Source organism: Rhododendron vialii, chromosome 7a, assembly GCF_030253575.1.
Source record: "Rhododendron vialii isolate Sample 1 chromosome 7a, ASM3025357v1".
In the NCBI taxonomy this organism is placed as follows: Eukaryota; Viridiplantae; Streptophyta; class Magnoliopsida; order Ericales; family Ericaceae; genus Rhododendron; species Rhododendron vialii.
Window position 1 is genome coordinate 9,990,657 of NC_080563.1, and position 20,035 is coordinate 10,010,691.

Consider the following 20,035-nt stretch of genomic DNA (forward strand, 5'->3'; position numbering starts at 1 on the left):
TACTCCACCACCACTACCGAAATGACAACCACCACCGAAATGACAACCACCACAACCACCACCACTCCAACATGCCACCGCCACCACTACTACTGCCGCCACCACCACTACTCCACCATCACCAACACCACCACCACACCGCTGCCATCACTCCACCACCACCACTTCTTCTTTGGTAAGTCACATTCCTTTTGGGTCACACTTGCTTTTCTGATGTCTCATTGGCGTTAGTGTTTTAAGAAAATAATTTGCAGTTTAAAAGTGCAAATTTACAATTTAAATTTTCATTGGTGTTAGTGTTTATTTAATAATTTGCAGTCTAAATTTGTGTGTAGACTACAAATTTGCACTTTTAGACTGCAAAATTTTACGAAAGTGTATTTATTTGCAGTCTAAAAATACTATAAATTTGCAGTCTAAATTTTCTCAGGCATTGGTGTTCAATTAACAAATTTACAGTTTAAAACTACAAATTTGCAGTCTAAATTCTCATTAGCTTTAGTGTTCATTTAATAATTTGCAATCTAAATTTTTGTCTAGACTGCAAATTTGCACTTTTAGATTGCAAAGTTTATGAAAGTGCATTTATTTGCAGTCTAAATTTTTTTTGGCATTGGTGTTCATTTAACAAATTTGCAATCTAAATTCTCATTGGTGTTAGTGTTCAGTTAATAATTTACAGTCTAAATTTTTGTATAGACTACAAATTTACACTTTTAGACTGCAAAGTTTACAAAAGTGCCTTTATTTGCAGTCTAAATTCTCAATAGCGTTAGTGCTCATTTAATAATTTGCAGTCTCAATTTGTACGTATTGCTAATTTAAACTTTTAGACCACAAAATTTATGAAAGTGCCTTTATTTGCTATCTAAAAATGCAAATTTGCAGTCTAAATTTTGTTTGGCGTTGATGTTCATTTAACAATTTGCAGTCTAAAAGTTCAAATTTATAATCTAAATTCTCATTGGTGTTAGTATTTATTTAATAATTTGCAGCCTAAAATTGTATGTAGATTACAAATTTTACACTTTTAGGCTGCAAAATTTACAAAAGTGCCTTTATTTGCAGTCTAAATTTTCTCTGATGTTGGTGTTCAATTATCAAATTAGCAATCTAAAAGTGCAAATTTGCAGTCTAAATTCTCATTGGCGTTACGTTCATCTAATAATTTGCAGTCTAAATTTTTGTGTAGACTGCAAATTTAAACTTTTAGACTACAAAGTTTATGAAAGTGCCTTTATTTGTATTCTAAAAGTGCAAATTTGCAGTCTAAATTTTCTTTTTGCAGTCTAAAATCTCATTGGCGTTAGTGTTCATTTAATAATTTGCAGTCTAAATTTGTGTGTAGACTGCAAATTTGTACTTTTAGACTGCAAAATTTATGAAAGTGCCTTTATTTGCAGTCTAAAATTATAAATTTGCAGTCTAAATTTTCTCTGACATTGGTGTTCAACCAACAAATTTGCAGTCTAAAAGTGCAAATTTACAGTCTAAATTCTCATTAGCGTTAGTGCTCGTTTAATAATTTGCAGTCTAAATTTTTGTGTCATTAGCGTTAGTGTTCGTTTAATAATTTGCAGTCTAAATTTTTGTGTAGACTGCAAATTTATACTTTTAGACTGCAAAGTTTACGAAAGTGCCTTTATTTGCAATCTAAATTTTTTCTGGGGTTGGTGTTCGTTTAACAAATTTGTAGTCTAAAAGTGTAAATTTACAGTCTAAATTCTCATTAGCTTTTGTGTTCATTTAATAATTTGCAGTCTAAAATTCTCATTAGCTTTTGTGTTCATTTAATAATTTGCAGTCTAAATTTTTGTGTAGACTGTAAATTTACACTTTTAGACTGCAAAGTTTACGAAAGTGCCTTTATTTGCAGTCTAAAACTGTAAATTTGTAGTCTAAATTTTCTCTGGCGTTGGTGTTTAATTAACAAATTTGCAGTCTAAAAGTACAAATTTGCAATCTAAATTGTCATGGGCGTTAGTGTTCGTTTGATAATTTGTAATCTAAAAGTGTAAATTTGCAGTCTAAATATATAACGAAAAGTATGTATAGTGCATTTGGTCATTGTGGTGGTGGCGTGGTGGTGGTGGTCATTGTGGTCGTCGTGGTGGTAGTGGTGGAGGTGGTGGTTGGGGCGGGGTGGTAGTGGAGGTGGTGGTTGTGGTGGACGTAATTATGGTGGAGGTTGCGCCATTGTGGTGGCGGCGGCGTGATGGTTGAGGTGGTGGTGGGGGCGTAATGGTGATAGAAGTAGTGGGAGTGGTGGAGCAGTGGTGGTGGTGGAGATGGTGGTGGGGGCGTGGCGGTGGTGGGGGCACCGTTGTGGTGGTGGTACAGGCGGTGGAGGTGGTGGCACTGTTGTGGTGGTGGTGGCACTGTTGTGGTGGTGGTAGCGGCGTTGTGGTGGTGGGGGGCGTGGTAGTGGTCGAGGTGGTGGGGGTGGTGGTTGCATCGTCGTGGGGGTGGTGGTGGAGATGATGGTGGGGGCGGGGTTGTGGTGGAGGTGGTGGTGGTGGAGTGGTGGTGGTAATTATAGTGGAGGTTGCGGCAATGTGGTGGTGGTGGCAGCGGCATGGTGGTTGAGGTGGCGGTTAGAGCGTGGTGGTGGCGGCGGCGGCGTCGTGTTAGTGTGGTGGTGGGGTTGGGGGCATGGCGGCGGTGGAGTGGCGGCGGTGGTGGTAGAGTGGTGGTGGTTGCGGCGTTGTGGTGGTGGTGGTGGTCGGGGCGTGGTGGTGGTGGAGCGGTGGTGGTGGTGTAGATGGTGGTTAGGGTAGCATTGTGGTGGTGGTGGTGGCGGCCTGTTGGTTGTGGTGGAGGTGGTGGTGGTGGAGTGGTGGTAATTATGGTGGAGGTTGCGGCATTGTGGTGATGGTGGTGGTAGTGGTGGCGGCGGCGACGACGCAGTGGTTGAGGTGGTGGTGGGGGCAGCGTTGTGGTGACGGTGGTGGTGGTGGATGTGGTGGTGGGGGCGTGGTGGTGGTGGAGGAGTGGTGGTGGTTGCATCATGGTGGTGGTGGTGGAGTGGTGGTGGTTATGGTTTGGTGGCAGCGTGGTGGTGGTAATTGTGGTGGAAGTTGCGGCATTGTGGTGGTGGCGGCGTGATGGTTGAGGTGGTCGTGGGGATGTGTTGGTGGCTGTGGTGGTGGTGGTGGTTGTGGTGGCGTGGTGGTGGTGATGGTGGAGGCGGCAGTAGTGGTGGTGGTTATGTAAAGTTTAATGAAGGGACAATTTTGTCTTATCAAAAAATGAAGTGGACCTGAAACTTTAAAAAAAATAATGGGTTGGACTAAAGATGTTTTGGAAATATAAGGTGGATTGGACATGTTACAAAATCCTATAATGGACCTTACAACAATTTTTTATTGAAGAAATAGAGTAATGATTGAAGAAATATATAAAATAATAATTGAAAAATAAAGTTAGAACAAAATAAAATTTGAAAACGAACAATGCCAGTATTGCTCAACTTCTTATTACATGAGTTGAAGTTTGGTTTGAGTTTGAAATTTTTTGAGACTAGTTGTTCAAATTTAGCTCATATTTAAAATTTTGTGTTCGTAATAAGCTAGGCTTAACTTGTAGAATATGAAAATCAATTTTGAGCTCTCGAGCCTGAGCAGCTTGTGAAATTTCAAGCATTCAAACTTGAGCTTAAGTTCAAGCTCAATAAGTTCCAATTTTCATATCTCACCTAGGAAGTTTCCTATCTAGGTGCAATAGTACAGTAAAATTGGTGTAAAAATATATATGGAAGGCCGACTCCGATCTTGTATTTTGATATTTATTAATCCACCCCTATATATGTAACATTTATGAAATGATTCATTTGTTTACAAGCCTATCGAGCTAAACACTTGTATGCTCATACTTGGCTTGAACTTATAAACAAACAAAAAATGTGATTGAACTTGGCTTATATTATTTTTAAACGAGTTTGAACAAACCAAAAGTCGAGCTGAGCTCAAGCTGTTTGGTTTGTTTAACAGCCCTAATAATAGCTTCTTAAAATCGGTTTAGAATGTTTGTCAAAAATTCTACATCACTGATTTTTAGTATCTACAGATTCTCAAAATCTAAAAAAGAAAACAAAAACCCTCAAAATTCTAAAGCTGGGTTGGGTAGCTTTTGGGATTCTGTAACCCAAATTCTCAAAAAAAGAATGAAATTCTCGTAACCTCTCAGCTGCAACAAATAGGTTTCTCAACTTCTACTAAAATCTAAAATCTTCAGTAGAATTTGAAGTTAAAATCTAAAATCTGTATCTACAACTATCGCAAGTATGCCCTGAATAAGATGACAAAGAATTACCTAAATATCATTACCCGAACATAGTTCTCAATTAACGAATAAATTAAATTATGGTTATATTGTTAATTCTTCAAATTGGAGTAAAATATTACTAGAATTTAAACAAAGTAAATAGTTTTCCCTAAGAAAATTAATTTTGGACGGAATGAATACAGTTCCAGAAGTCTCGTTTGTTTTTGTTTTCTTAAAGATAATATGAATCATTTACTGATATAAGACACTGGAACAAGTAGTACTAAAACAAATGGGGCAAATTATTAAAATGATTTTTCTTTTATGTCTTGTGTTGTGAAACTGACTTGAACTGAAGAGAAGTATGTACCAATTGCTCATTCTGTTATTTTCTCTCGATCCCCTCGATGTATTCCTATCGAGTTTTTATAAGATCTTCTTTTGCCGAGAAAAAAAAAAGTATGCACTAATTTTAGTTTCTCCACTTTATCCCCTTCGCATAATTTGTCTTACTTTTTTAAACGACTTGACAGAGAAGTATCTATAAGACAGTGATCAAATTAAAAAATATATCTTTAAAAATAAACATTTTGGTATTTTATTTCATTTAAATTTAGTGAATACGTTTACTTTTCTAATATGTCAACATTTGAAAAAAGAGCGGTTCAAGAAACCATGGGCCTCAACTCAGCAGCGCATGCTTTGCTAGTATTTGATTTTACTAGTAGGGCAACAAGCCTGAACAAACTGAGCAGATTGATTCGTTCATAGGTAAAAAGTTCGTCTCGGCTTGGTTTCTTCAGTGACAAGCCGAATTCGGACAAATTTTTTGCTCGTTGAATCAACCGAGCTCGAGTTGTCGTACCTCGGGTCATGTAGACATGTTTTGCTTGTATGTATGGGCTCTACTCATTTGTAGAGGCTCGTTTGGTACTTAAACCAAACTCAAACGCCCTTGAAGCTCCGCTAAACTCCTTTACACCCTGCTTGCTATAGATCACTTTTGAACCGAAAATTTTACCAGAACAAATTGCTCTGAATAAACGTCCAGTGGCAAATCGTGGCCCAATCTCGTAAGCAACTTTTGTCGGTGCTCGGCCTCATATGAAATTGGTGTTATTGTTAGGGAGGACTACATTTTAAAGTCTTGTATGACACTCAATATTGCACCTGCAGATTTGTTTTTAGAGCTGGGTTGTATTCTCGGTCCAAATTTACTGTAGAAAAAAATTCAATGACAAATATGAATCTCTTATTTTTGCCCATCCAATGATAAGAATTGGATGCTCTCAATTCTTAATTTTGATTGGACGAAGCAGTTAAAATCTGAATTTGTAGTAATTAATGGTTCAAATTCTCTCAGAGATACCAGTAAGATATGGACTGGGTAAGACTATCTCCGATAAAAGTACGCTTGCCTCACACACTTTTGCCGATAAGAATATTCGAACCATTCATCATGCCAATATATGGTCCAAATTTAAACAGTTCCGTCCAATCCAAGTTTTGAACCGAAAAGAACGCGAACCCAATAGGGTTTTCCTTTGACATGGAGGCCGACCGACATTGCCAAAGGTAACTGTCACAGTTACTCTCAATAGTATACGGTAAAGTTTTCTTGTACTCCTATCTGTGCCGCGATACTTATCAAAGGCATGAGGTCCCAGGTGTCTTAAATATTGGCTGTTGGAGTGTCGTTCTCACCTTTAATACAGAGTACGTATCAAGTAGGTCTTATTTCCCACGCAACATGTAATCGGGAGTACAACTTTAAAAAACAGATAGTCACGTGCAGCCATTCCGTTTCCAGAAATCTTTTTAAAAAATAAGTAGCTTATTTCATATTTTCAAACTCAAAAATAATGTAAATAAAAAATAATTTTTTAATTTTTTTTGCACCGTATAAAAGATCTTGATGAGATCTATCAAACAAGATTCATATTAGTAGAAAAATTATTTGCGTAAATACATTATTTTTGAGCTTGAAATTACTTTTTTAAAAAATAAATACTTATTTTGAGTTGCGGAACGGAGCTTAGTAACTTGGTACTGTATGTTTACCAAAAAAAAAAAAAAAACCTTGGTACCGTATGTATGTTTTTTAAGACTTAGGTGCTCGGCTCACCTTACGCATACCTCAACTCATATTGGGGCTCAATCCCACCACTTACTTGTAAAGTTCTGTATGAATTGACTCCAAATAAGTTTATAGCACCTAAGACATTAGGAGGACAAATTTCTCAATCGCAAGCCTTAACCACTAGGACAGTCGCTTGAAATTATTAGTAACTCGCTACGACTTCCCGTTACCTCTGCCAGAAGGAATTCAAACACACAATCAACCTAGGTCCCAAAAAGAACCAAGTTGTTCACCGGCAACTTGAGCTTGACTCGATGGTTTCACTAAAATGAATGAGCTCAAGCCTAATTATTAGACTTGTACTAAGCTCGAATATGTCTTAGCTTGGCTCGTGAACACATTAAAATTGGTATCTTAATCTAGGCGTGAATTTTCTTTTTCGGTCCTAGTTCCAGCAGTACGCTTGTAACGATCCGGATTTTTGACTCAATTTTTTTTAAATATAAATTTATATTTTTAAATTTCTAATTCAATAATTAATTAGATTGAATAATTAAAATATATTATTATGTGTATAATTGATATTATTTGCATTATTGTATAAGATATGTATTTAAACTTTAGATATACAAGAAATCAGTGATTCATATTCATCTCTTATCTTTTCTATCTAAACCCTAAGTAGAACTCTATTCAAACTAACTCTCCACTTCTCTATCTCTCATCCTATACATAAAAGCGTCCAGATACATTCTCACCATGTACATACATGCGTCCACATACATTTGAATTGAAAACCCCCCAAATGTGGCACTTGTCACCCATCTTTTTATCATTATCAGTATCACTCTCCTTCCTCATTCCACCACTTCTACACTTATCATCTCATATTCTCACTACTTTATTCTCTCTCAATATACATACCCACATAATCCGAAAATTGAACACCAGTATATTATTTCACTCCCAATTTTATTGTTGAGTCTAGAATAGAGAGAGAGAGAGAGAGAGAGAGAGAGAGAGAGAGAGTTGTGGCCGTAGGTGTGTGCACACCGCTGCTGCGGGCCCTGTCGGAGTGCCGCCGAACGCTGCCTCGAGATTTCAAAACCACCATGGCGATCTACGGACACCGCATAACACTTATCCGAACTTAGAATCGCGTTTGAGGTAGTTTTCCGAAAACCCAAAACCTTTATCTGCATTTTAATGGAGTTACTTAGATTTAAAGTTTATTGAAGATGATGATCTGCTGTTAAATTGTTAATTTATTTTTAGTCCTGTTTATATTAAAATTTAGTCTGGTTGTGCTGTAATGATTAGTGTTATCTCCTGTGAAAATTTATGATCGTTTAACAAATGTTTGATTGTGAAATTATTATTGATGATACATTGTTAATTTGTATTTGAGTGGACGTTTACGTGTTTAATAAATTATTGGGGTAGATAAATATTTATGAAATATTAACAAGAATATTTTATTAGTAAAAATTTATTTAGATTGTAAACAAGAAATATTTTAGATTATATATTAGTTAATCTTTAACTTTAATAAATATTAACTAGAATAGCCTCTCATAATTTTGTTGTTATAAAAATCTCATATTAAAATTTAATATAGTTAGTAAATACTAAATTTTGCAATAAGTATTTTTTTTTTCAATAAAAAAAAAATTAGTTTGTAAAATCTATAAATAGTATGAGAGTTAAAGAAAATGTTTAAATAGTAGAAATGTTTTATAAAATTTCTAAATGAGAGAAATAGACTTAATTTTAAGTGTAGTAATTAATTGTTTGACTGAATATTATTTTGTTACTCGCATGATTAATTCTATGACAGGATTAATTTTATCGCATGGTTATGTGTTGTTAGTACTTTTAGTTGAAATGTTGAACCGTGTGATATTTTGTTGTGGCTGTAGATTGGACAAATAGGTTCCCTGGGTGGTTACGAGTAGTGACTCATGTAGACGATGTTAAGTAAATAGAAATTGATAAAGTGTTGGAAGTATGATTGTGTGGATTGTGATTTGAGCCATGGTAATGGCAAGGATAACCTATGGGGCCCTGTGTTGAAATGGGTTACCTGAGGGGCCCGGTGTTGTGACGCTAACGTATGATACGTCAGGGGAAGTTTCTCTTCGAGGAAGAGAATGGGTCCCATGAGACGATTATAGTTAGTGAGACGTTAATGTATGATACGTCATGGAAAGTTTCTCTTTGAGAAAGAGAATGGGTCCCATGAGACGGTTATAGTTAGCGTGGGGTAGTGGATGTCCGACCCTAATGTACGATACGTCATGGGATGACTCGATCCTCCTGTTATGGTCTTAAGTGAGAACATACTCGGTACATAACTTAGATGCGCTCACCTAGGACCCTGGTGCAGGACAAGCAAGAGGAAGGGTGGACCCATGAGACGATTGTAGTTAGTGGATGTGGGAGGAAAGGATCTCGCGGAGAGAATCCTTAGATTACATGTAAGATGATGGATAGTAAAGAAAAAGACGATGTGTTATTATTTTGTACCTTCGGTGTATTATGAATTATTAAATTGTTGATCTGCATATTGTGGTATTGGGTTTTAGGATTTCTACTTAGTGAATTATCACTCAGGATACGTTTGTATCCTGGCAAATCGTTTGCTTCGGCGTTCAATTTGCCAGAGTGTGCAGGATTCCACAGTGGAGAAGTTGATACAGGTGGGACTCCTGGAACGAAGTCTGGGCCAATGTTGCTTGGAATTCGTGTCAAAATTAGAGTCGCTCTGGAGTTGCTTTTATTAAGTAAATGTACATAGATTTTTGTATTATTTTGAAATTGTAATTTTTGTATAAGGATAAATAAGGGCCTAATAGTTTGTAAAATTCAGTGTATTTTAGGGTTAATGTTTCCGAAATCCCTTGAGAAATCGGGGCGTTACAAGGCTAGGGTTTGTTTGTTGGGAGGATAAGGGGAGAGGTGGACAAGGAAGAAAGGTGTTTGTTGGTGAGAGAAGGCAAGAGGGGAGAGCTTATCCCCTTCAAGGGTGTTAGCTAACAACTCCCACCTTAGGATTAGCTTATTTAGTTGGGAAAAAAGACCAAATCATCTCTCAAATCATTTTGTATTCTCAATGAAGTGATTAAATGAGGGCAACTAAATAATTTATCATATTAGCCACTCTTATCAATTACTACTCAAACAAAGGATTAGTTAATCCCCCCTCCTTAAATAATCCCCCATCATAACATATCAATATCTTATCGACCATTCTTCCTTAGCCACCCAAAACCTTAATCGTCCGGCAAACACGGGCAGTCGGTGTTGGCCCACGGGTATTTTGGTCATTGCTCCAACTGGACAAGATTTGGACACCCCTCCCCCTCCTAAGGTATATACATATCCAAGTCAAATAATACCGGGAAAACAAAACCCAAACAAACAATGGATATGCTCTCAACCTGGATATGTATATCCGACTTCTTTATCCTCCTGCCACACAGGCGGCACGTTTCTAAGACACATATGCAGTATAACAGAAAGAGGTGATACATACTAATTACATAGAGTTGCTCAATCAATCCACAAGGCGTTTGTTTATTCGTTTAATTATTGCCATATTGTCACATACAGTGAGATTACGGACAATGCGTTAGCAACAAAAGATAGCAACGTAACAAAATTCCCCATCAGTCAACTACCATAACAGTACATCCATCGTCATGGGTGTTATAAGATGATTCACATTTGACACCCGAAACCTTTCATCTGCTCCCTACATACCTAACCTCTTACCTGATTTGGCCCGATTTGCCTCGATAATAAGTTCTCAGGACAACCGGACCATGAAACCCTCTAGAAAAACGAATGAATGGTCCAACTTTAAAGGAAGAAAAGTTGTCATAGAAAGTTTTCTGGATTTTTTTTTTATAAGCGACAATTTCCTATTTTCTCTCTTTCCTAAACTGTATCAAGTCTTTTTTTTTTTCTAACCAGTTCACGGGCACCTCAATAACTAAGATCGATAAGGAAGTACAAACCCCGGCATAAGACCAAAGTACAAATCAAGAAGGCAACTAAAGTCAAATCAGATTACAGTATAATAAAGAGGATCAAAAAAAAAAAAAAGATTACAGTAATAAAGTACTCCTACTACTCTATTAAAACTTTCTAGTAATTCACGAGAAAAAGATACTAATATTAATATACCCTTCACATGACATGATATTAGTTAGTAATATTACATGGTCAGAGGTTTAGATCTCTATCAAACAAAAATCAAGCACATGAAATACCGACAGAAGTGGCGGTAAACCGCTCAGAAGCCGACCTCTTCACCAACGACTTATCCAAATCCGGCGAGACTCCGCCGTACTCCGCCACCTCAGGAATCGTGGAAAGCGAAGAACCGGAGCTGCTGCTACAAACAACGTAAACCCCGTCCTGCCGTGATGCTTCGAGGCTAAACAACGTCGAGCTGGCGTTTTGCTTCGGGCCGAAGACGGATTTGAGGAGCTTGTGAAACGAGCGAGAGAATTTTGAATATGGCTTTCTGGAGATGGGCTTGGGTTGGGGGGTTGGAGGAGGGAGATGTGCTCGGCGGTCGGGTAGGTGGGGCATGGACAGGGTCCGCGAAGCGATGATGGCGGAGTCGAGCTGGCGTTCGAAGGACTTGAGTTCGAACGAGTCGTAGAGTGAGCTGCCGCAGTCCCATACGGTTTTGGGGGTTTGTTTTTCTTTCTGTTCTTGTATCTTCTCCATTGTTTGTTGCAGTTGTGGGAGAGAACTCAGAGAAGTACGTAAAGACGCTTATTTAAGATCTCCATTGTTTGTTGCAGTTGTGGGAGAGAACTCAGAGAAGTACGTAAAGACGCTTATTTAAGAGAGAGAGAGAGAGAGAGAGAGAGAGATGCTTTGATGTTACCACTTACCTAAAAAAGGATGCTTGACTCCTCCCAATATGTTTGTTCAATTTTGAAAAATAAATTTTTTTAGAAAACAGACATTATTTGTTTATGGTACTTAAAACTCACATGTAAGGTTTTTAATAAATTTTCTCTATTTATTTTTTTTCATTTATTATTTTTAAAAATCTTCCTCAAAACCTAAACTCGAACCTATAAGACTCACAATGATTACACCTAAAAAACATCAACTTTCAAACATTTACCCTTCATTATTTTTTTGAAAATAAGTTACTATATCCAGAAAAAGAGAGGGCAAAATGAAAACTTGAAGCGTTGAAAAGTCAAATTGACAAAAATTTTGTGACGGTTAAAAGCGTAAAAATGAATAAACAAACCAGAACAAAAAGAGTATGATATTGGGTGAGGTTCGAACGCGTTAGTTATGAGCAAAACAAAAAGGTAAAGATCTTCACGTTGTCCTTCTGTGGACCGGTAAAATTTTGTGTCCATAGGGGAGTTTTCATACACCCAAGTTGTGTCTCCCATAGGTGAGTAGGTGACCTAACTCAGGACCTAAAAGACCAATTATGAACTAAAATAATATAGTTACCTTAAATAAAAATAAAACTCTCTTATTAACTCTCTCTCTCCTACATGAAATTTTCTCATTTTATCTTTTAATTTATTATTTTACATTTTTTTGCAAATTGTTAAATAATAAACTGTAAGCATAGCAGGAACGCATCTGTCTTAAATATAAAATGTTACACTCGTTTTGATCACCGTTTGAGTCTATCATTTTTAATGTTTTGACTCCTGATTTTATTGCATTCATATTATTGGTTTCATCACAAAAAGTAAACATATATTTTATACAATTACAACACTCCAAATACAAAATTGTGGGCCTTAATTAGATTATCGATCTCCCACCATTTCCCGTACTCGTACTTGATTTTGGGGTGAAAGCTTAATTTAATATGAAGAACTCCCAAAATACAAACTCGTTTAAGATTTGGGCTAAAAGCTCAAATAATGATATGGTTATAAATTGGAAAGATAAAATATACTATTGTTTAAAAAAAAAAATTGAAGCAAAACTAATTGTATTAGGCAAATGAAGCCATCCAGTACTAATTAAAAGCCTTTGAACACATACATACACGTAAACACATTCACAATCGATCAAGTGGGATGTCAACTATCAAAAGTAACAGTCACTATATATATGGATTGGACTGGACATTAATTTGCCTAATTTAATTGGTGGATGGCTTCATCTTACCATAAGGTCAAATTAATCCGATATAACTTTGAACGTTAAAAGTGAATTTTTACGCAAATTTTGAGTTCGAATAAAACAAAGTATGGGTTAGAGATGCAGTTATGTACGTAGGTGCGTAGAGCAGTTCTATTTTGGGCCACGGAGAATTGAACCATGGTCTTGGGTGTGCATAGCCTTTGTCTTACCATTGGAACATATCAAACGATATGTATAATGTAAGGCTATTATATATACACCTTGGAGTTGGAGGCCCTATTTCAGGCCAAAAAATTGAACGCTTTAGGCGACGGCCTCTTGGGTCTTGCCCTAGGGCCCCTTGGGCCTCGCACATTTCGGTGGAAATTATTTTTTTTTTTTTTGTCACTTGTTAATTCCTACACTACATTATACTATTGGGGGTTGGGGGAGGGGACAAGGTTCGAACCTTGGATGAGCGTGGGGCATGGAAATATCTTTCCACTTGGGCTAGCTAGGCACCTCTTCGGTGGAATGTTCCAATGCAAAAAAGGTCGTACTGTAGACGTGGACGATCAAAATGCTTGCATTCAATAAAAAAAAAAAAGAAAAGTAAAAGTCTACGACCCAAACAATTCCACCTCACAAGATTATTTTCCGCCAAGTATCATTACACATGGATTAGGCGTGACTGATGGTGGTGGTTAGGTGAGGAAGAAGAAGTGACAATTAACAAAGGGGGGTCCGAGTTTAACGGTCCTAAACTCGGCGTTTAATCATACATGTACTGTGCAAATTAACCACAGCTCAGAGTACGTTTGGTCTTACAAAATTGGTGTGGCCATCGAGGAGGAGAAGCAATAGTATGGACACGAGCGTAGAGTGTCTCAAAAACATTTCAAATTATTAAAATTCATTGGAGCTAAGATAAAGAGCAGAATATAGATCGAGAGACCAAACGGAAGATCCTCTACGAGAAGATCTTGTTTGTCGTATTAATATAACTGGATGATCTTGTTTGTCGAAAAAATTCTATACTCTGCAAGGTTCATCCGACTCGGGTCTCTATGAGGTAAATATTCACTGGTAATGTAACTAATGTTTACCTGTTGCCTCCTTGTGTAATTTCACACCTATTCATTCTGACAAAAATGTTTCTCAAATGATTGTAGAAGGAAGGGGCAAAAAACCCTCCGCATTTAATGCACTTGCCTTTTATAATCAGGTGTTCGGGCCAGCTTAGGCACACCTCAAAAAATCTTGAGAGATCAAATCCACCGTCCATAATTAGAAGGCCCCAACGCAATTGTTTTTTTACGCTACATTTTGCTTTTCGCTCTCAAACAGTCATAGTCCGGTAATCTAAAATGCAAAATATGAAAATTGTGCTCCCAAATACCCCCTTAATCAAAACTAAAAACTTCTTTCTCCTACAAATTACTCTCTCCGTTCCAATTTGATTGTCGTCTTTTTAACTTATATACATGTCCCAAATTAACTGTCCAATTTCAAAACGGAAATGATACTCACACAACCGTTGTGTGTGTTGTGTAACCAATTCTGACCGTTCAGATGTGTTTGGACGCTCTAGATTTTACAAAGATGCTCTTCCAACGAAAAAGTTTAACTCTTCCAAGGAAAAGTTTGAACGAATCTTGACCATTTATTACAACAATGGACGGATGAAAATTGATTGTGTTTGATGTTTTGCACAACCGTTGTGCATGTAGCATCTTTGATTTCAAAATCAATAACTCATGTTATGTAGATTTTCAAATCAAATAATTAGATTTGGTTTCTTAAATAAGTTGGAAACCCGAAATTGTACAAATAAATCGGGACCAAGGAAGTACTTATTTTGCTTCTTGTGTTGTCTGTTTCTTATGTGGTTTAGGAGATTTTAACGGTTAAAAAAAACATAGGATCACATTAAACAACGGGAAAACAATATACCCCGCAAATGATGACACTTGGATAGGACGGGGGCGTCCCGGGCGTGCGCCGGTCTCCCTCTCATTGATATGAAACTTTTATTTTGTGTACCTCGTCAATTAACACGTAAATTGAATATCGAAAAATAAATCAGCTTGATATTAGCAATATTACGTACGTTGTGAAAGGTTCAAGTCTATCGGAAAAAAATAGCACATGAAATACCGACAGAAGTGGCGGTAAACCGCTCAGAAGCCGCCCTCTTCACCAGCGACTCATCAGAATCCGGCAAAACACTGCCGTACTCGGCCGCCTTCTCCGCCACCTCAGGAATCGTAGAAAGCGAACCGGACTTGTCGTAAACAAAGTAAAACCCATGATCTTGTGATGATCCTTCGAGGTCACTAAACAACGAGCTGCTGCTGGTGTTTTCTTTCGGGCCGAAAACGGATTTGACGAGTTTGTGGAACGGGCGAGAGAATTTTGACGACTTTTTGGAGATGGGCTTGGGTTTCGCGTGATGATGAGGATGAGCGTGGCGGTCCGGCAAGTGGGGCATGGACAGGGTCCTTGAGGCGATGGCGGAGTCGAGTTGGCGTTCGAAGGACTTGAGTTCGAACGAGTCGTAGAGAGAGCTGCCGCAGTCCCATACGAGGGGCTTGGTGGGGTTGTGGCCGTCGTTGGTTTTTTGGGTTTGTGTTTCTTTCCGGTCTTGAATCTTCTCCATTGTCTGTGGCTTGTGAGAGAGAACTCAAAGAAGTACAGAGAGTTAATTTTAAGAGAGAGAGAGAGAGAGAGAGAGAGAGAGAGAGAGATGGTGAGGTTCAACGTTTGATTATGGAGTATGAACAAAAGGGCCAGAGTTACTCTACGAGCACCGCCGTAGTGCTTCCACGATTATCAGGAAAAAAAAAATGTAAAAGAAACAATTCCACCTCACAAGATTAATTTAGGCGATACGTGATTGATAGTGGCGTCGTGGTTAGGTGGGGAAGAAGTGACAATTAACAAAGGGGGGTCTGAGTTGAACGCTCCTAATTCGGTGTTTAATCACACATGTACTGTGCAAACGACAGATCAAATACGTTTAGTCCTTGAAAATTATACTTCCAAGTCAAAAATGCTAGCGTGAAGGTGTCTTACAAAGACGTCAAAATTACTAGCATTCGTGCAAGGACTATTATCAAAACAATTCTATACTCAAGTCTATGAGGTAAATATTTACCGTAAACTGCGTGCTTAATTTTGTTTTCTCCTTGTCTAAATTCCCTACTCATTTCATCAAGACCCAATGATGAACTTTGTTATATCATCGAGACCAAATCATAACAAAAAACTTCTTTGCCATACAAAGTGGTACTTTTGTTTGCCGGAAAAATTGTGAGAGTTCATGTGAGTTGAAGGAAGACAGCCATCGCTTTAGCCGTCAGTTTGAAACCGCTATAACATTGGTCCTACCTGTTCCACGCCTCCGTTTTTCCTTTAAGTAACGAAAACACATCCATTCCGCCTTTACGCCCGGCGGAACAGGCCCCCACTGGATGGGATTTTTTTTTTTTTTTTTTTGCATTTGTAAAAAAAAACCTTAGAAGTTTTAGTGTATCACATTCGAAAAAAGAAAAATCATTAAGGACATCACCAGATGATATCTCAATATGTTCTTTTCCAACACATATTCGTGTGAGACTCAAGAATAAATACTATGAATCCAATATAAATATGTGATGGAGAAGGGTGTTGGGGCACAACCTAGTAAAGTCCCTTAATCACTAAATAACTAAATTACTCATAAGGAAGCCTCCATTCACTGAACATTCGCCTCTAAACCACCACGTGTTCAAGGAATTATAAGTACGGATTATTGTCTTATCTAAATTGTGGGGTTTTTTTACCTTGGCTTGTTTTGTTTTGTTTTGGAGTCCTTATTTTGGGCCTGGTGGTGTCTGTTTTCTTCTGTTGCTTAATAGATTTTGAAGTTTAGAATTAAACAAGGAAAATTGAGCCTGCTGGAGAATCTTAATGAAATGACATCAATACGAATTCCAGACTACAAATGGAAAAAAGACGACCTAAGAAATTAGCAGAAACTAGTTCCGAATAACTAAGATAAGAGGCTGGCAAACTAACACTAGTTCAACAATGCCGGTCAACGGAGATATTCAACAGAACCAGTTGAACATCTCTACAGAGGGGTTCAGTTCAAGATTTCCTGTTTTCCTTCACTTCTGCAATTTTGTTGTACTCTTCCAATTCCTTCTTGTATGCCTCCATGGCCTTTGCAGCCTTTTCATTCCATGTTAATTTATCTTGCTCACTCAATTCCTACAACATCAATTTGACAAAACAAGCCAAAATCGTTAGTCCTACACCACATTTACTTCAATACCCCATAAGATTTCATCCAATTCAGAGGGACAACATACCTTCCATTTCACTGAAATAAGGGCATTAAGGGTAGAGTTATTAATTCCTGGCCTCTCTTCCATTAAGTTCTTCCTTGTCTCTTTGCTGCATCAAGGAAAAGTCAAATTACTAACCAAATTTGACTTGCTGAAGTCAGATATACTAAAGATTTTTGATAACTAGGTGTCCGGGCCAGAGAAACTAAAAAGATACTAGACTGTTAAAGTTAGTCACCTAAATAGAATGAAAGAAGAAGCAGGCTTCTTTGGCTTGTTTGGATCAGCATTTTTCTCTTCCTTCTGCTGCTTCTTCTTTTGGCGATTCTCTTTCGTTTTCTGCATAGCAAACATACATTATTAGCCACCGTTAAAGTCCAAAAAAATCGAAAGGTATCAGTTTATCAGTGCAGGTAACAACCTTAATTATGTTTTCTGCTTTTTCTTTCTTCTTGAGCAATTGTAAGGCCTCTTGCTTCTGAATTTTCATATGTTCCTCATCTTCCTTTTTGAGATTGATAGCCTCTTCCTCCTTTTTCTGCTTATATGCCTCCATTTCTTCTGCATACTTTTCCTTGTTTTTGTTTGCTATCTGCAATTTTCCCAAATAGAGTCAGAAAAATATAATAGTGTCAAGAACAAAAGATCGATTTCACAGTCGAAAAATCATAATACAGAAAGAGAGTGAACAAACCTTTTCATAAGGCTTTTTCTGTTTCTCTGTCATGTTCTTCCATTCCTCCCCAGTGATCTTAGCAACCTGTACCCCCAAAACGGTGCCGATTTATGTCTGTACATTAGGATTATTGGCAAAAAAATTCAAGAAATGAGGACAAGGGCTTCTCCAATTACCTCCACAACACTCTTGTTCTCTGCAACCAGAGCTGCTCGTCGCGCATTGGCAAAAACGAAAAACGCTGACATCGGTTGCTTCGGTTTCAATGGATCCTTTTCTTTCCTGTACATAAGCAGAAACCAATAAGGTGAATGAGAGAATGGGGGAGTTTTGTGCAACCAAAAATAGGTATGAATCCAATCCGATTAGTGAATTTACTTCTTCTTCTTGGTCTCCTTTCCGGCTTCTTGTTTGAACTGAAGATACTGCTCAAGCAACTCCATTGCTGTTCTCTGTTTCTGCTCTTCCTCCAACAGCTTCATCGCTTCGTTTTCGCGCTTCTCGTTCCCGACAACCTTCAAATAAGCTTCTTTTTCAGCTTGATACTTTTCCTCATAAGGCTTCTTCTCTTCGGCTGTTACGGTCTTCCATTTTGTTCCCAAAATGGTTGAGATGTCCTTGAATTCGGCTTCCGGGTTCGCCTTCTTGATCTGAAAACAACATAACCCAGTAGGCAATTTAGTGACATAAAGTCAGATCAATGCAGTTTTGAATCCTAGATAAAGGAAAATTGAAACATTTCATTCTTTTAGTTTACCTCATTCCATTGATCTTTACACCATAGGATATAAGGTGGAGATGGCCGTTTCATTTGAGGGCATCCTTTCTTCTTCTCTTTCTTTTCTAGCTCTTTGTCTCCCACAGATAGAGCAATAGGAAATGTCTGGAGATAAAAGGAGCAAAGAGCAAACACCCATTAAATCCTAGAACCAGAAATCAAGAATCTTCCACCCTGTTGTCTTTCAACGAAAATAAAGGGGGGAAATCAGATATTTACACTTAGGGTGAGTGAAACCTCAAAATTTTGTCGATAGCTTTAAGACTTCAATTAATGTATGGAAGGAGAACGACCTGTCTCGAAATCCATGTTTTTGTGTCTCAAAATCCATGGTTTTGTGGCCCGTTTAGTCCGTTTGGTAGCCTTGATACACTGATATGGGTCAATTGGGTTATCCTTTCTGAAGTTTGCTTATTTACCCTAATATATTCTCATCAACCAAACAGAGATTGAACATTTTGAAAGTGCCTCAAGAAAGATAATAGAAAACAAGTAAACAGTCATCATCAAACCCTAGAACCAGAAACCAAGAACCATCAACCTTAAATCCACTTCCTAGGAGAATATAGGACATCCCATAAGTCAAAACCCTCAATCGAGATTCATTAATTTCCCATTTCTCGCATTACTCTAATCAAAAACCATTTTCTCAGCAACCAAACAATTTAGCGAAAAAAAAATTCAAGAAAACGAACCATGGTGGGTTTGAACTCCTTGATCTTCTGCAACTTCTTGATCTCCTCATCCTTCTGCTTCAGTATCTCATCTCGGGCCTTCACCATCTCCTCCGTTTGCTCCTTCTCAATCCTCAGCTGCTGGAGCTTCTCCTGCATTTCCTCCAACTCTTTCTCGAAATTAGAAGAAAGGTCGGATTTTTTCTTTGATTTGGTTTTCTTGGGCTGTGAGAGGCTCTCGTGATTCTCCTTCCCGGTGGCAGAGTCCTCCGGTGGCGTCACGACAACTCGGGCGGACGTAACGGGCTCATCTGGTGATTGGTTTGTCGGCTTCAATGCCTTCCTGCTTCTCCCTCCTTTCTTTGAACGGGTAGGGTTGGTATTGATTGCCATGTCTTCGATCATAGTATCGGCCATGATTTTGAGAGAGAGAGAGAGAGAGAGAGAGAGAGAGAGAGAGGTTTTTAGTTGGGTACTGTTCTTTGTTGAGGAAGGGGGTTCTATATAGAGGGGAGAGGAGGAGCCAACGGTAAAGTTTTCAAATTCAAATAAATTGTTGAGATTTGAAAAGATGGGAGAGTTAAAAAGAATTTAACCGTTGTAGTGATGACAGTAAAAAGTTATAAAGGCCAAGTTTATGGGTACATAATCCACCAACCACAACCCTTTCAAATATGTATGGGCTTCACGATTATGTACGTGAAATTCACACATTATTATTTCTTTTGGGTCTTATTTGATTTGTTACCAATCTTGCATCAAAATTTTGTTACTATTATCGGATTTGTCTCGATGAGAATAATCAAAATAATAAATAAAAGAGTAGTTGTTTCTCAAAAGTGTTATAAAAGTACTAAATGAGTTTTTTTTCTTCACAAACTACACAGAAAAAAAAAAAAACTCTTTATCACTTTTGGAAAATTTCCCTGAAATTTGAACTGAATTTTGAACGGGTGAGACAAACCAAAGATAAGTAGAGAATTTATCCATAAAAAAAAATACGTAAAGAATTTCAGCTTATTCACAGCTCCCAAATGAATAATTATTCAATGGTCTTGGGCCTCACGTGACGGTGTCCTAAAACCACCCCATAATTTTTCCTCCCAA

General features: G+C 37.8%; 4 protein-coding genes across 4 annotated transcripts; 1 reads left to right on the forward strand and 3 right to left on the reverse strand.

Annotated features, from left to right (window-relative positions):
- The first annotated feature begins 2,241 nt into the window (after window positions 1-2,241).
- LOC131332632 (uncharacterized) lies at window positions 2,242-3,105 on the forward strand. Its single transcript, XM_058366929.1, has 4 exons — window positions 2,242-2,253; window positions 2,397-2,689; window positions 2,820-2,959; window positions 3,026-3,105. Exons 1-4 carry the CDS (start codon window positions 2,242-2,244, stop codon window positions 3,103-3,105), a joined length of 525 nt encoding a protein of 174 aa, XP_058222912.1.
- Window positions 3,106-10,380: 7,275 nt separating this feature from the next.
- LOC131333050 (uncharacterized) lies at window positions 10,381-11,083 on the reverse strand. Its single transcript, XM_058367365.1, has one exon. It carries the CDS (start codon window positions 11,081-11,083, stop codon window positions 10,601-10,603), a length of 483 nt encoding a protein of 160 aa, XP_058223348.1. The 3' UTR covers window positions 10,381-10,600.
- Window positions 11,084-14,522: 3,439 nt separating this feature from the next.
- LOC131333396 (uncharacterized) lies at window positions 14,523-15,234 on the reverse strand. The gene has a single exon (XM_058367897.1). The coding sequence runs from the start codon at window positions 15,126-15,128 to the stop codon at window positions 14,598-14,600; it is 531 nt and encodes a 176-aa protein (XP_058223880.1). The 5' UTR covers window positions 15,129-15,234; the 3' UTR covers window positions 14,523-14,597.
- A 1,178-nt stretch (window positions 15,235-16,412) lies between these two features.
- On the reverse strand, window positions 16,413-19,406 carry LOC131332309 (high mobility group B protein 13-like). The gene is made up of 9 exons (XM_058366460.1): window positions 18,950-19,406; window positions 18,234-18,359; window positions 17,855-18,126; window positions 17,653-17,758; window positions 17,495-17,560; window positions 17,222-17,392; window positions 17,039-17,139; window positions 16,825-16,909; window positions 16,413-16,723 (listed from the first exon to the last, which is right to left on the reverse strand). Exons 1-9 carry the CDS (start codon window positions 19,343-19,345, stop codon window positions 16,601-16,603), a joined length of 1,446 nt encoding a protein of 481 aa, XP_058222443.1. The 5' UTR covers window positions 19,346-19,406; the 3' UTR covers window positions 16,413-16,600.
- Window positions 19,407-20,035: the final 629 nt, after the last annotated feature.